This window comes from Rhinolophus ferrumequinum, chromosome 5 (assembly GCF_004115265.2).
Source record: "Rhinolophus ferrumequinum isolate MPI-CBG mRhiFer1 chromosome 5, mRhiFer1_v1.p, whole genome shotgun sequence".
NCBI lineage: Eukaryota > Metazoa > Chordata > Mammalia > Chiroptera > Rhinolophidae > Rhinolophus > Rhinolophus ferrumequinum.
Window position 1 is genome coordinate 37,777,804 of NC_046288.1, and position 17,541 is coordinate 37,795,344.

At 32.5% G+C, this 17,541-nt stretch overlaps 1 protein-coding gene across 15 annotated transcripts in view; it reads right to left on the reverse strand.

Moving 5' to 3' along the window:
* The window catches only part of SEC31A (SEC31 homolog A, COPII coat complex component), a 63,596-nt gene that overhangs the window by 28,415 nt on the left and 17,640 nt on the right, over positions 1–17,541 (reverse strand). For 13 of the 15 annotated variants that reach the window (XM_033105496.1, XM_033105498.1, XM_033105495.1 and 10 more), the window contains exons 7-16: positions 17,138–17,280; positions 13,728–13,827; positions 11,115–11,276; positions 10,745–10,897; positions 8,310–8,552; positions 7,332–7,406; positions 5,482–5,520; positions 4,901–4,978; positions 1,180–1,255; positions 560–738 (exon numbers count right to left, since the gene is read on the reverse strand). In XM_033105496.1, coding sequence (XP_032961387.1) covers positions 560–738; positions 1,180–1,255; positions 4,901–4,978; positions 5,482–5,520; positions 7,332–7,406; positions 8,310–8,552; positions 10,745–10,897; positions 11,115–11,276; positions 13,728–13,827; positions 17,138–17,280 — 1,248 coding nt within the window. The remainder of the gene's footprint in view (positions 1–559; positions 739–1,179; positions 1,256–4,900; positions 4,979–5,481; positions 5,521–7,331; positions 7,407–8,309; positions 8,553–10,744; positions 10,898–11,114; positions 11,277–13,727; positions 13,828–17,137; positions 17,281–17,541) is intronic. The other 2 variants (XM_033105499.1, XM_033105490.1) reach the window with 1 other exon arrangement.

Genomic DNA, 17,541 nt, shown 5'->3' on the forward strand with positions numbered 1-17,541 from the left:
ACCGACATCTATATTAGAAATGTGTTAGAAACTACCTAAATACCCCCAAATAAAAGAAATAATATATCCTTGCTATATGTTATAGAGCAATTAAAATTTTTTGTAAGAAATTTTAATGATATGGGAAAATGTATGCAATATTAAGTGAAAATACCTATCAGCAAAACCACACATATGTGATCTTGATACTGTTTTTTACAGTTCTACAAATATACAGAAAGAGGTATGATAGAATGGAACCAATCTGAGATTGAGAGGTACCAATCTGATGGAAGAACTAAGGGGTATTAAATTTTTATCTTTAAAATTTTCTGTTCTAACTTTTCTGCAATAAAAAATATGAAAAATATTTTTCATTTTAAAAATCACATATGCAAAAAACAAAAACTGGAATAATCACACCAAATTATCAACAATAACTATTTCTGGGTCAAGGAATTACCGGTGGGTCTTTTTGTTCTTTACTGTTTCTGCATTTCAATTATGTAGAGTAAGAGTGTACTGCTTTTACAATCAGATAAATGTTATTGTTTGTTTGTTTATTTTTAAAGTAACATACCCTGGTAATTTTGCTTTGGGATTTTGCAAAGTATTTTTTCTGGGTTGAAGCCAAAAGTTCTTGTCCACCTGCTATGGCCAATATAATCGCATCAGCCATACGGTTATCATGTAAACAAAGGTCAACAGCACTCTCAAAGTTACCCGTCAGCAAAGCCTGAGTAATTAAACCATCAATATCTGCAATAAGGAAATAATACACCCAAGTTAAACAAAGTTTTTTGTTACAAGAAAAAAATACTACACACACCAATTTTCACAGGTACATAAAAAGAAAAAAAATTCTAATTTCTGAGTATTAGTGGTGATTAATTTCTAACACAAACTTCTCAGACACATGGAAATATACTGAGATGCATATACAAGTAAAATCAAGTAAGATGACACATTTTCCAGACTGCTTAAACTAGAATAACAAAGATCATTATACACTTTTTATCATATAGGTGTCAGAACATTCCACCATTTTCAAGATACTTATTCCATATACTAAATGATGACTGTGTTCTTCTTTTCAACCCTCTACCACCTATGACAAAAACATTTCTAACTTAAACATAGGGACTATTTGCTTTCAAATGGTTAAAAAAAAATTAGAAATCAAAACCAATAGTTACTTACCCCCACTGATGGAGAGGTTAAATGTTCCTCCCACTGACGGTAGAAATTCAGATTCTTGTTTTTCCTCTTTAATGCGCTAAAGAGACGGAAAGGGCAACAATTTAGCCAGAATGAAACTGTGGAATAATTTACTGGCAAAACAAAATTTATATATGATTATTCACCTACTGACTAGATGACATGCAAAATTATTCCAGAAAAGTTCTCAGATCCAAGTTTACACTAAGATCTATAATCTTCCGAAGAATTAACTCCTATTATACAATCATAAATAAAATCCAAGATCATCAAACAAACTTAAGTGTACATATCTATTACTGGCAGCTCAGAAGTTTTGAAGCTGAAGAATCTTTGTTTTCTTAGATACCTCAACTAAGAATAGCTTGAAAAGAAATATGCAAAATGTTTTTAATTATACTATCCTTAGATATTAAAACAACTCTGCTTCTACACATCTAAAAATTTCTGTCCCCTAGGATTAAGGGTTTTTTTTGTTTGTTTTGATTGATATAGTCATGAAATAAAAAATCACTTGGTGCCTAACATAAATGCAATATAAATAGATTGTTTATGAATATACTACTATTATAGATTTTGAGTTCTCTTCAGTTAGTCAAACCCGGAACAGCAGATTAGCCTGGTATAAATATATATAGTTCTGCTATAAATTTCTGAGACAACTTGCAAGACTGAGTATAAATAAATTCAGTATTTTCTTTCGTTAGAAGAAAGGAAATATAATGGAGGCATACTGCTGACAAATACTTTAAATGCCTTCTCTCTACACATAAAAATTCAAAAAAAGAAAAAGAGATTACTGAGAAAATTTTAAAGAAAAACATAGCTGTCTTGCACGAGGCAAAATACCTATCTTCTGCACTTGTGTTACCTACACATCTGAATGTAAAAGCGCCTAGTATTCAAAGTCAGCGGCATTTTTGGATTGGGTAATTTTAGTGCAGAGCACAGCATAGCATCGTATATGTAAATGCTTAATTAGTTAATACTATTACAGAAGAATAACTATAACCTTAATTCTTTCCCCAACTAAAGAGAAGCATTTTAGAATTTAAAACTTGAACAAAAAAAATTTCAGAACTTAAGTTATTCACTTTAAAGAATAAATCAGATACTGACCTGATTATTCACTAACAAACATCAAAAAACACTCTTCTTTCTTTTAACTCTGTTTTTCAAATTTGCTTTATAAAAACAATAAACCTTTACTTATAGACTTCTAAAGTATACATAAAGCCAAAAAATGCTCAATTTATTATGTGTTGAGTATCTTTAACATATGATCTACTATTTTAATAAACATATAGCTTCAGCAAGACAAAGGGGAAGATTTTACCCCCCTCAAACAAAATTTTTTCAAATACTCTGAAAGTATCCATTGATAACTACTGTTCTGTTAAATACATATTGTTTTTATTAATTCATGAGTGTATTTCCAAATGGTCATCTATTTAATAATATATAGATAATGTGGTTGTACATAAGTGAAAGTACATGTCTTTAATGTATCCTATAATTTTGTCCAGGTAGTCCCAAAATTACCGTATTTTGCTGTGTATAATGTGCTCCAGTGTATAATGTGCACCCACATTTTGGGCCCAAACTATCAGGGGAAAAATCTTTTGTTTTAATTTTTTTCATTCAAATTTTTATTTGTTTACATTTAGGTACTTGTTTTTTGTATTGTAGCATTTATTTTTTTTAACATATTATGGTACAAGACAATTACAAAACACAAAAACAGATACAAAGTACAAGAAATTTTATGTAGGGGCTGGCCCAGTGACTCAGGAGGTTGGAGCTCCGTGCTCCTAACGCTGAAGGTTGCTGGTTCAATTCGCACATGGGCCAGTGGTCTCTCAACCACAAGGTTGCCGGTTCAACTCCTTGACTCCAGCAAGGGATGGTGGGCTCTGCCCCCTGCAACTAAGATTGAACACCGCACCTTGAGCTGAGCTGCCTCCCGGATGGCTCAGTTGGTTGGAGCACGGGCTCTCAACCACAAGGTTGCCGGTTCAACTCCTTGACTCTCAAAAGGGATGGTGGGCTGCGCCCCCTGCAACTAACAACAGCAACTGGACTTGGAGCTGAGCCATGCCCTCCACAACTAAGATTGAAAGGACAACAACTTGACTTGGAAAAAGTCCTGGAAGTACATACACACTGTTCCCCAATAAAAAAAGTCCTGTTCCCCTTCCCCAATAAAATCTTTAAAAATGAAATTGTATGCACTGGTAACAAACTTACGATAATTACACATCATAGAAGCCCAGGAACTCTTCGTCATTGCAAGTTTGTCGTAAGTTCTACAACACCGATTATCGTGTTCCAGGGTATTATTTTACATACGGATATTGTTATTGATTTCTAGAGTTACACTTTTAACTCATAAGCATAAATAATTAAAAACATTTATATAAATACAGAATTAGTACTACCCATGTATAATGTGCACCTTTATTTTTCCCTCACAAAATGGGGCAAAAAAGTGTGCATTATTCACAGCAAAATATGGTAGTTCAAATTTTTTGTAAGATTTTACTCATATCCTTTATTCTCAAGTTGAATAAATGCTAGAAGACCCACTCCTAAGAAAAATGTTTTTTATATAATCATTATGTAATAGTCAAAATTTATTGACGAATTATGTGTATAACTTAGTAAAAGGCTGCAAGAAACATTCCATAGTTCGGATATCCCCATGTCATAAAGAACAGTTAAAAAGTCAAAGATGAGATGAGAAACAATAACCTGTGGATTAATTTTCCAAGATGAAATATAATTAGAAAGCAAGAAAAGTATTTCCAGAATTATTTATTAGTGGTTAAAAAAACCCAGAAAATTAAAAGGAAAAAAAATAATGAAAGAACTCTGTGTTCAAAGACTCTTAACCTTTTCACTGTGTAATTGATTTCAAGTTTGTTCTCCAAAATGTGTCAAAAATCCACAGAAAGCAATTACAGTATTTATATTTTTAAGTAAATAAAGTGAAGGTGCTACATTTTATTAAAATAAATGATTAAAGTATAAAAATGTCCTATTGTTATTCATTCTTGAAAAACACAAACATATAGAAAAATGTACATCTGCTTTCCTGAACTTCTTTTCTGGAACACTGAGCTCATGGGGTAAAGTCGAATGCCCCACTCAGAGTCATGGAAACATCATTCGATTATAGACGAACTTCGCAGTGAAAATGTTAAACTAGTTATAAAAACTGTCAACTAAGATTTAGAACACATTTATAGTAAATCATGACAATCTGTTTATGTAGTGAAGTATTCTTTACTTGTATTCAAAGTTCAAGAGACTTATTCAGAAGCCTATGCTACTGAAAGGAGGCCCTGAATATTAATGTGCCAAGAAAAAGACATTAGCTTTAGATGCAATACAATACAGATTTCTGAATAAATTTTCTTTTCAGATTCACATCATGATATCCATCTGACCACACTAAGTCAATCTCACATCAACCGTTAATTTTAAACCATGTAATCCAGAAGCTAGTTCAGAACGCTCAAGATTTCAGAGATGATACTTCTGTCAAACTAGTAAACAGACTTCTGCCCTAAACATCTCTAAGAAAACATATACTCCAACTTTATTTTGGAATAAATAGTCAAGAAAATTCTCCATATTTCAGTGCGAGATCAACAATTATCACATAATTTCCAATGAAATTATAAATGAAAAAAATAAGTACCTCTCCCAAGAGCTGCTCTTCAGCAGCAGGGCTCTCCTCCCCATCACTCTGTGCTACTTGGTCAGAGTCTTTAAGAGCCTTTGGTACACAAAACAATTACAGAGGAAGTTGAAGAATGTAGCATTAACAGGTTATTAGTGAACAAGGAAGACAAAAGACCCAATAAACAACATTCAGAGCTAGTTTAATTATAAGAAGCAACACCAAATAAATTTACATGAGAAACACCATTAGAAGAAAAGCAAAGAGCCATTATTGCTGAAACCTTCTCTTTCTTTCCTACCAAATGTCCCTCAGCAACAAAGACCTTAACTTGAAATATCTGAGCAGTCATTGATTTTAGTTTTCCCCCTTTGGGAAATTCAAATTCCGCCAAGAGAAAGGAATGCTCTAACAGCTAAATTTATACAATTTTTAAATTATATAAATTATTATTTATATCTTATTAAAACATCTACAATCAGCACTTATTTTATACCATAAAGCAATAAAACAGACAAATTTTCTTAAATGATATTTCCTTCTTTGTTATCACCTAAACCTAAATTTCAGAAAGTAGGTATTTTTAAAGGCCTTCTTACCATATCTGGTCCATCCACTTTGTTCAATGCCAAAGCAATCTGCAATAAAAACAACAACTCACCTACTAAATGGAATTCTAGTTCAAGGTATATAGCAAATGTTCACTTCTTACTCCATTCTCATTGGCAAAAATCGACAAAATTTCAGATCAGGGATAGTATGTTTTAGAAAAAAAAATCTGTGCAGAATTCTCAATGGTTCTAGTTTCAATCACATGGAATTGCACTGCTCACCTGTCATCTCACTGTTACTCAATCACAAAATTAATCTCAAAACAATCTAGTTTCCTTCTACTTTGTTTTAAATAAAACAACTATAACTAATTTTTAAAAATATTTCTTCAGGTACTCACTATGGAAAGAACTGCGGAGGTATTTTGACAAATTCTATTTCCTCATTTTTTGCTATTTGGTATGCAGTAAAACTTTCATATTAATCTCTTACAAACCTAAAAAAGTTATAGCATCAAGAAGTTTAGACTAATAATAAAGTTCAATATAAAATTCTAAAGGAGTAAAAAAGACACACAGCCAATAAGCAGTGGGGCTGTGATGTGACCTCAAATCTGTCTGACATCACAGGGGCACTAATCTTCCACGTGCTTGGCCTGACAGAGTGTGCAGTGTCCAACCTGTACCACATTTGCAGTAACCCTGCAATGCTACAGAAAACTTTAGTCATTTTCAAAGAATAACAAGGGCTAATGTAAATTACACAAAGAATCTATAATATTTCCTTCAAGGTCTCCAAAATTAGACTATTTTTACTGCTGTTCATGTCAACACTGTGGAATAATTAAGATACTCTTTGAGAAGAAAACTATAAAACTGGAATATACCTTCCTCTTTTTAAAAAGGAATCTTTTTTTTTAAGTTAATATGTTAAGTAAATCACTTGGACTTTTTCAATTCAACTGGAATTTTTTATTCAGGTTCAGTGCAATAAATTGCCCTTGTTCCAAAATATTTACTAGTTATTTGTTAGCTGAACCAACTCAATACACAGCTTAGGAACTGTAGTCTAAAGGCATAAACACCCAGGGTGGAAAATGTGATAGCTTCAAATAGTACCCTTTTTTCCATTACTTATGTAATGAACATGGGATGATCTCTAACAGTTTCCCCTTCTCTCTTCCCCCAGGGCCATCGGTTACACACCCTTAAAAATCTGTGTTTCCAGTGTTTGAGATTCACCGCCTCTCATCTTTCAAGGCCCAATTCTCCCTGACACAGCTCTTTAAATTAAGTTTGAATTGAAGGTGGTTCTGGCAGCTTCTAAATCTAGGTATAACACGGAATTTCACATTTTACAATCTGTATTCAAAACTTTGGCAACCTGGGTGGCTGGATGGCTCAGCTGGTTAGAGCGCAAGCTCTGAACAACAGGGTGGCCGGTTCAATTCCCACATGGGCCAGTGAGCTGCGCCCTCCACAACTAGATTGAAGACACAAGCTGCAGCTGAGCGAACTTCCGGAGGGGTGGCCGGATGGCTCAGTTGGTTAGAGCATGAGCTCTCAACAAGGTTGCTGATTCAATTCCCGCAGGGATGGTGGGCTGCGCCCCCTGCAACTAACAATTGAAAACGGCAACTGGACTTGGAGCTGTACTGAGCCCTCCACAACTAGATTGAAGGACAACTGCTTGGAGAAACACACTGTCCCCCAATATACCCCAATAAAATTTATTTTAAAAAAAAAGCTTTGGCAACCAAACACAAATTCTTACTAAATGTTTATTGAATAATTTGATACAATCCGTATAGAACTTTATTTTTTAAAAAAAACCTATACAATATAAATATCTTACTTGTATAAATAAGCACAATCTTTTAACGTTTCCAAAACTTTACCTTCTTTCCTAGGTCTTCTTTTCTGTATCCTAGAAGTTCAAGGTATTTTCCACGAGAGTCATCCTCAAAGTTTACCTTTAAAAAAGACACATTCTTGAAACAAAGATCTGCATATAAAGCCTAATTTTTAAATAATTGATCAAATTTCAAAGTAGAATTATTAAAAATTTCTAAAGTCTACCATGTCAACTAGAAGGTTCACTGTAAGAAAGAATCCAAAGAATAGTTTTTTAAAATAAGTCATTTTTTTAATAGTAAGTATACTAGTAATTATCGTGGTTGAATAAAGCTTACTTTTAAACTATAATTTTTGTAAATATAAACTAACTTATGTCCAAAGGTTATATGAATGCAAAACTCACACTATGTGGAACATTCAGTCTTAAAACTCTTTTCCAAAATTAATACTTAATTACAAAATAGAAAAATAAACTCCATAATTTTAGAATTTAACCTTATTGTATTCAAGAGCTCTTTTCTTTGGAAAATTCAGTATCAAGAAACAGACATTCCAGTGGAGGCCAACCAGAAAATTCTATTTGTTATTCTACTGTCATAAATACAACTCAGTAGAAAGGATGAGAAATGGCTCCAACCTCTCTCCCCTATACCTCTTCCATCTTTCCTCATTTTCTGTAACTGGATCGACTACAGAAATTAAATATTGTATTTTTTATCATACTTACATTTTTATTATACTAATCTCTATGTTTAATTTTAAAATAAGCCTGGTGAATATTATATCTCTCTCATTTAAATATATTATATTGTTTTTTATTTACTAAAAAAAGGTTTTTCAAAGCAGACATAAAAAGTTCGATCATGTGCTCTTCATAAGTTTTAATTTCATCCTGAGGTTCCTGAAATCACATTCTTCCAATTGTTTCTTTAATAGGAAGACAAATTTAGAAATTTAGGATATAATGGAAAATTAAATTTGCAGATAATGAAATAGAATTGTTTTAGTACCAACTTTACCTTCAAAAAGGACCACACATTTTTTTCAAACTCCGTCTGAGAAGCATCAATTTTTTTCTGACAATAATTGACAAATCCCTGTGACTGCACGACCTGCTGAAGTTGGTCCGATCGGCTGAGGAATTCCTTTTCTGTTACAACCTGACTGATGAACACGTGCTGGGGCTGCTGCTGCTGCTGCTGTTCAGCTCCCTGCTGAGACTGCATTTTGACATACTCAAAGGTAACCAGTTTGCCTCCAAACTATAAAAGAACAAATTAATAAAATCAGTTTGAATCACAATGACATGGTCAGAGAATCTGCTTATTGTAAACATGCTAATGGTAAAAACTGTGGCCTAAATATAGACCACTTTGGATAAAATTAGCTGACACACTCTCCCATACTCCCCATTCTGACTGCAGCCTTCAATTATTATTCCTCTTCACACCACCCACCTTCTAGATAAAAAGTACTACGCACTGTGCCCCACAATTTCTCACCTCCTTGATTTTACTAACTTCCACACACTCAATGCTACTTCTCTACAAGTCCTAGGCAAATGTCACCTCTTCCATCCCAGATGCTCTCAGTGCATAATATATCTCTTTCAATTCAACTATTAGCTACATGTATTTGTTTCGCCTTCTAAGTTTTAAAGGGTGGCAGAATATGCCACTCTTTCAAAATATGCCATTTGGCATAATGACTATTTTGAGTTTTTAAAGACTACCTGAAAATGAGCAGGAGCAAGAAAGGTACGCTAATCTCTTTTCTTCCTGAAAGCAGGAGATGAAACTCCCATGCGAGAGCTGCTCTCCCTATACAAGGAGGAAAGAAACATTCTTATCACCAGAGATGGGAGTAAAGGCTGAGAGAACTCTATGCAAACAGAACTGGTTAAAAAACAATTTTCTCCTTTAGTTTTTCTATATATTTTAGTTACTTTTCTACAATTGTCATTTGTTCAACCTAGTATATAAACACTTAGGATTTGCCACTTCTTTGGGTTTTCACTTTCCTATGGGGCCCCTCTCTCACGTACATGTAAATATCTGAATGCTTTTCTCCTGTTAACCTGCCTTATGTCAATTTAATTCTCAGGCCCAGCCAAAAACTTTAGGAGGATAGATGCAAAGTTCTGACTCCCTTCATTTAGGAAAGCTCTGCATCTACTTTATTCTTGTATCTCCTACAGTACGCAGTATCTGCCTTGTAATAGCAAGCAGGCAGTTAATGTCTCAATAATATATTCATAAAAATCAATATAGGTAAAAAAAAAAACAGGACAAAACTTGGTTCTTTCTACTCAGTAATTTTTGTATTATTATGGTCTTTTCATAAACTTATTAAATGTTTAATACATTCAAAACATTTGTTATGGTATGCATTGTAGAAATACCGAGACATAAGAAAACAAAACTACTATCCTTAAGAAAGTTACCATGAACATAAGACTGGATTCAACACACACAGGTAAGTGCCAAATGAGATGCAGATAATACCACACATGGTATAGAACTTCACAGAAGGGCAAAACCACTGGGTTTCTTCAAGTTCTAGGGAAGTTTGGGAAAATTGAACTCACAAGACCTAAACTGAGTTTTAAAAGATTATTGCACACAAATGTTCACTGCAGCATTATACATAGTAGCCAAGAGGTACAACCTAAAAGTGCACTGATAGAGGAATGGATAAAGAAAATTATCATTATGTATTCCATTGTGGATGGAATACATTATGGACATTACGCTAAGTGAAATAAGGCAATCACAAAAAGATAAATACTCTATGATTCCATCTATGAGTTACCTTAAATAGTCAAAGTCATAGAAACAGAAAGCAGAATGTGATTACCAGGGGCTAGGGGAGGGGAAATAGGCAGTTTTTCAATAGGTATTGAGTTTCAGTTTTACAAGATTTAAAAGTTTGAGAGATTTGTTGCACAACAATATGCACATAGTTAACATACTGTACACTTACAAATGGTTAAGATGGTAAATTTCATGCTACATGTTTCCACCATAAAAAAAGCAAAGAAATTGGCAATTTAAAAAAAAGCTAGAAGGGAAGAAAACAAGGAAGGACACAACCATCTCCAAAAAAAGAAAAGGAACACAGGAAGGAGAAACGGAGAAAGAAGATGAGTTTAACAAGATTGGGAGGATAGTGGGGGGATAAGGGGTGTGAAGGTTGCACAATGTGAATGTACTTAATGGCACTGAATTATATGTTTTAAATGGTCAAAACAGTAAATTTTATGTTATGTATATTTTGCCACAATTAAAAAGAAAAAAAGGGAGTACGTCCTACTTTTCTTGAGAAACCATTTTAAATGACGAACAAGCCATAGACACATCTCAAACTCAATCTTCTTCCAACAGAGTGATCCTATAATAACACTTTCCTGTGGTAAATCTTTTGTGATTATGGATCACAAAAACAAAGCACCTACTGAAAAGGAAGCACCAACAGGCCTTCGGATCCACTTCGGTGGCTTCTTGAGAGGCAACACTATACTATGCTGAGCAGTCTGCTGAGGAAATTGTAATGGAGGAAGGGGCTGTCCTGTGCCAAAAGGATCAAGATTCCCAAAAGATGATGAAAGCTAAAAAATAAATAAACAAATAAATAAATAACGTGAGGATTTCTAACTTATACCAGACTATATGTTACATGTGTTCAAGTCAAATCCAAAACATTTTTTTATCACAATTATCCAATTAATCACAGTATTACTGATTAGTAACATCAATTTCAAAATAATTACACAGTAAGGTGGTTTTTTTCAGTTGTTATAATTAAAAACTAACATTTGCTATTACCTTGTCAACTTGTTTCTGCCTTAAACCATCTGCATTCCCTCCCATGATAGAATAAACACTGATACGCCCATCAAAGGAAGCAGCTGACAAGACAGCAGGATTTCTGGGACACCACTGAATATCAAAGCACCACTGTGTGTTGGTGGGAAGTTCATATAACACCTAAGACAAAAACAAACAAAAAGTCAGAAAATGACATAGCCACTTTATAGCCAAAACAGCTGAATTAGTATGACCAACAAGTCACAGTTCAATTAAACATTATTAAAAAGTGTCTTTAGCCAGGAAAAACAATTATAAAATTTTTTTGCAAGCACAAGAAAAGTCCACTATGATGGTCTATTATGACTAAAAGCAAGGCTACTCAAAATTTCAATCAGATTTGGAATAAGCACATCTTAAAAACTGAGGATTTTCTGTTTTTATTGAAATGATAATGGACACATCTGAAAGATCAGAACATGCTATTAGAGTTAATTTATTAAACTCTAATAAAAGACCAATAGTGTCTTGTCCAACTGTTTTTGCTTCCCAAAATCCAAACACCTATATTTAGATTATTTGAAGACCAAATTTAGAAACGTAATCTTGAGAAGGAAGAATTCACGGAGAACTCTGGCTTTTAGTCAAGCAAGAAAACAGGTACACATCATTCTTATTACTGTAGAACTGAAACAGAATTTGGCAAAACAGTTTTCTTTAGAAGGAAAATATGAAAAAACTATAAAAAATGGCTGACATAAAACCTTTACAAGGTAATAATTATTGCTAATTCAAAGTTAGTGTGATGGTAACTGATGCTCATAGGAGCACAGGTTTTGTGGCTTTAAGAAATAAGTCAAATTATGTTGGGGGATCACTCTGTAAATTACATAAATCTAATCATTATGCTGTACACCTGAAACTTAAATAAAATAATATTAAATGTCAACTGTAATTGAAAAATTAAAAATTAAAAATGGTTAAAAATAAATCAAACAAAATTGTGGTAATCGCTGCATATATCTATGAATACACTAAAAATCATTGAATTGTACATGTTAGATGGTTAACTTGTAGTATATGAATCATCCCTCAATAAAGCTATTTAAAAACAAGAAATAAGCCAAATTAGCTTAACTTTGGTTTCATGTGACATTTAAAATGTTTCATTTCATGAGAAAATAGAATTGAATAAAAAGTTATTTAGCCTGCTTGTCTTTGACGCTTGATTGGTACGATTCAAAGCTTCATAATATCTGAATCACTTGTGTATTCCTAATTTGCATTTGAATAAAAAATGTAGTAAGTTTTTAGTTGCAGCATGCACTAAAAGTTTGCTACTTCTGAGTCCAAGCACACAAAACTAATCATATGCAAAAATTCATTCTATCCAATTACATAACTGAGAAAATTAGAACAGTAATTTCCATGAATTTTGAACCACCTGGGAAGGCACAGAATAAAATACAAGATTTTTATTATTTGGTCTAAAAATCATATGAGGCAAACATTATTATTGTATTTTTTCCTCGTCTCCCCTAACTTTAATGTTTCTACATTCTTATAGACATTACTGCATCTGAAAACTTCAAACCACAAATTAAGTAACGAAAGTGCTTGTTTTTATTTTAATATTATAAATTAAAACCTACTGAAGATAACTCTTACTTTTACTAGCATTCCATCATTGTAACTAGCAAAGCATTTGCAACAACTTATCTTAATTTAGAAAAGATAGTTTAAAAGCTATAATTAAAATCTGTGGTCTCTTGCCCAACACTGAAAGAGAGAATAACCATTTCAACTATTAAGAATAATAAAAACAATATTTAAAAGAAAATTTTTGTCTACAACTCAAAGGAAATAAAATTATGTTTATATAACATTTATATTTAGTAACACAAAATTTCCTACATTCAAATTTGTGTGTGTGGAACATATAAATATATTGTAAAGTATTATATTCTTGCTGTATAGTTCAGAAGAGAGATTAAAAACCTGTATTTACTGATTACCAAAAGTAAAAAAGGATTTTCAGGAATGGTAAAGCTGGAAAAAGATCCAAATTCTGAATACTCCTATTTTGAAGGCACTGATTTCCAGAAACCACGTTAAATAAATCAAACCAACTACAGAGGGTGCCAAAAAATGTATACACTTTTAAGAAAGGAAAACTGTATTAAAATTGTAATACTCAATATATACCAATAACAAAAGATGAATACAAGTCACATTTGACTTCTGCAATTACAAGAGGTGCTCAAAGTGGTTACCATCAGCATAATTTTAATACAGTTTCTGCCTTTCTTAAAATGTGAATACATTTTTTTGGCATCCTCTGTATTTCTGAGTCCTGGTAAACACCTTTTATTAGAAATAGGGGATGGGCGATGATTACTAGTTTCAAATACACTATTTCAAAAGTTGATTTTCCTGGATGAAACAGCTTAGCTTAGATAATGTTCCTGATAAAAGTCTCTGCTAGGTTAACATTTCATACATACTTCCATCTACTTTCATATGTCCTTAATTGTAATAATGCACTAAAGAATCCATATGGAATATTTCTTATTCTGCTAGAGATAAACTATTATGATAGCTGTAAGTTTGAGGAACATTTCCATCTCATACCTCTGCTGTGTTTGGGTTGGAGCAGAGAATCTTAGCATCTTTTCCACAGCTCAGCAACAATTCAGGATCTGCCATGCTCCAAGCAATTGCCAAAATCCCCCTTATAAAAAACACAAAGAGACGAAGAAATTTTTAATCCTGAAAAAACCAAATGTCCAATTATTTCTGTCTAAGCTTTAAAGACACACACTGCTAACAGAAGTATAATTTCATATAATCGTTCTGGAAAGCAATTTAGTAATGTGTATACTCTTTGATCATTACAAAGATACTCAGTATAATATGCAGTGTATGATCACAAAAACTAAAAACAAATGCCCAACAACATGGACTATGTAATAATAAATTACAGATCATCTTTTAATGAGAAAATGTATAGTTTAAAATTATGTTGCCGACAAACAAGAAAAACAAACAAAATCACAGACACAGACAACAGGATGGTGGTTACCAGAGGGGAAAGGGGATGCGGGGAGAATGAAGAGGGCAAAAGGGGCCAAATACATGTGATGGAAGGGGACTAGACCTTGGGTGGTGAGCACACAATGCAATATACAGGATGTGTTACCGAACTGTACACTTGAAACTTAATGTATTAACCAATATTATACCAATAAACTTATTTAAAAAATATGTTGTAAAAGTCTATTTCTTATTATATGGTGTTCACAATTGAGGAAAAAATGTCGACTATGTACATAAATTTGTATAAAAATATATGATTACATTAAATGTTTGCATACATGGGGCTATGTATATATAAATTAAGACATGCACAATAGAATGTTTTACTGATGGATGAGTAGGAAGCGTAACTATTTCATATTTTCTACTTTTTATTTACATTTTCCAGCTTTTGTTATCAGAGAAGTTCTCCTAGCATATGAAGTATTTTTAATTAAAAAAAGAATTTAAAAATGTATCATAAAGAAGTATTACAGATATAAATAGCAAAGATCTGATTTTATAGCTTTTTTTGTGTTTTAATATCTTTTTATTTTCTAATTCTAAGTATAATTAAAATAACATTTTTCATAAATCTGAAAATTCACATTAGCATAAAAAGAAAATTGCCCGTATCCTACCACCCAGAAAAAAAAAAACTATTAATAGTTTGTCTTTTCTATATTCGTGCCTTTGTTGTTTAGAGATGGAAGAAGGCAAGTTAACACTACCATACCATGAAGAAAAATACTAGAGATTAGAATTTAAATACCAGCTACTAGAAAATACAAGAAATTCTACTGGGAAATACTAAAAATACTACTAGAAAATAACAGATACTAGAAAAATACTAGAAACTGGAATTATGTTTGCATATTTCTTAAAACAAAAACAAATGAATATCCCTCAATTCTTCTGAAAACATTACAGTAGTTCTAAGATAGTTTTTTTAATTTCCAAAATAAATATAAGCCTCATTATCAATGTGTATATTTAACAGTGTTTTTCTTTCTCCCAAAAGCTGATTTTAATTTGATATTTCTTACAATCTCAGTCATCTCAGAATCAGGAAATTGTGGTGGTATAGGAAAAGGACCCAAATTGTTTAAGAATGACTTCTGTTTCCAACAGTTTATTTTTAAAAAGACAAAATCTTTATAAAAATTATGAGGACAGTATGATGTAAACCCTATACCACCCATGTAGATTCACCTATTTGGCCACATTTACTCCCCCAACCCCCAAAGAAGTACTGACCATTTGAAAGTTAATTGCCCATATCATGACACGTTATCCCTACACACATCTCAGGGGATGAGAACGTTCTCCTATATGACCACAGTACAATTACATACTGAAAATACTTTTTATATACAATACTTTAAGATATATAGTCCACATTCAAATTTCCTCCAACTGCAACAATAATGTACTTTATAACTGCCTCTTCCCTTTAGAATCCAATCATGCATACCACGAATTTCAAAGCATGTCAAGAATGCCTTTTAAAGAAATCCATATCATATTTAATATTACATTTTAAAAAACATTTAGGTTCTAAGTATTAAAAACATAATCATGGAATTGTAGAGCTGGAAGAGACCTTAAAGATTATATAATCCAACTCTTGAATTTATCAGAGGGAGAAAACTGAGAAATAGGTTGATTTGCTTCTGGCACCCAGTATGGCTTTCTGTCTTTCTAAGATATAACCATTCCTAAAAACTGGCAGTAGAATGTAGTATTAAAAGCATGGACTCTGAGATCAGAAAGTCTGGATCAGCACTTGACTAGTTATGCGACCCAGGCCAAGTTTAATCTTGCTGAGCTTCAATTTCCAATCTGTAAAAGGGGATAATAGTATCTACACCATAAGTTTGTTATAAGGATTAATCAAGCTAACATTTAAAGTGCGTGCACACTTTACAGGTTATGTAAGTGTTAGTCATCCCCCCATTACAATGTAAGCTCCCCGAGGGCATGGATTTTTGTCTATTTTATAACTAAATCCTAGTATTGCACTTGGTACAGTGTAGTGTTCAATAAGTATGTGTTGAATGAATAAAATAAAACCTTATCTAACATGAGAAAAATATCAAAACTTCCCAGAATCATCCCTTCTTTACTAAAAAGCTGATTGAAGCATAACATCTAAATAGGATTCCATTTTGACTGGACTCTTTTTCCTTTGTAAGAAGCTCAAGGAGAAGTCACAAACTTTAAAACATCTTACTGTACAAATCCACTACACAGGGGGAAAAGGGATTTCCAGTTTTAGTTTTTATATCCCTAAACAGGAAAGAAGAAAAAAAGTCCAAAATACTATAGCATTAAGAGAGATTTGTTTCTTGTTTAAAATTAGTGAACACATATGCATAAACTCGCTGGGTATCTAAATAACGATGATGGGAAATTTGTTAAATTACCAATTAAATTTAATGCTACTAAAACTAACATGAGAAAAATTCTCCTAACTTTTTAGAGCATCCTCACATTTATTAAAATTGAAAGCAGAATGAACCATCTAATTTCTCAAAAATGTTTCCTTTTAAATTAAAAAAAAACTTAGAAATAAAACAAACTTTTCAATTGTTGCTTGACATTGAATGTTATGGAAGACTCTTCATAAGTATGATGACCCTAATAATAAACAGCAAACTGTATAATGTCAAGAGTTGCCCTGCAGTGCTGTGATAAACTGAAATTTTGATCTACTAATTATGACTTGAAATAAGTAGTGGAAAATCCTCTACATATTTTCATGTTGTTATACTATGATTTGGCTACCATTTTGGGGTATAGAAAAATCAGATGACTACTGCTTTAAATAAAAACAAACCATTTACAGTAACTTTTACAAGACAAAGTAGATTTCCTAACTTAATAAAAATTATCTGATAATTCAAAGTAGAAAGTACATATGTTTTTAAAGATAAACTAAGTTCTTTGGAAGAGTAGCATGATACCTGGCATGGTTTTCCAGGACACGGAGTGGAGAGGAGGCAAAGCGAAGATCCCACATCTGGACCACTGGTAACCTATCATCTTCAGATGCAAGGACCATCTGAGTAGCAACATCAGGATGCCACGCCAACCCAGAGCAATGCATCTGCAGATAGTTAAGGCTCACATTTTATCAATCGTATTACTTTATGAAAAGCCAAAATGAATTTGAGGAATGTGCCTTTGTTGAAACAAACAGTAAAAAACATCAGTGTAGGCTTAGTTTATTTTTAAAAAACCAAAAGCCTAAAACTATTAAATTTTATTAAACAGTCTTAAACAGTACTTTTAAAAGTAAAAAGCTTAAATGTTTTTAATTCATCCAGCTATCTGATACATAAAACCATTCTGGGCCAGAATAATTCTG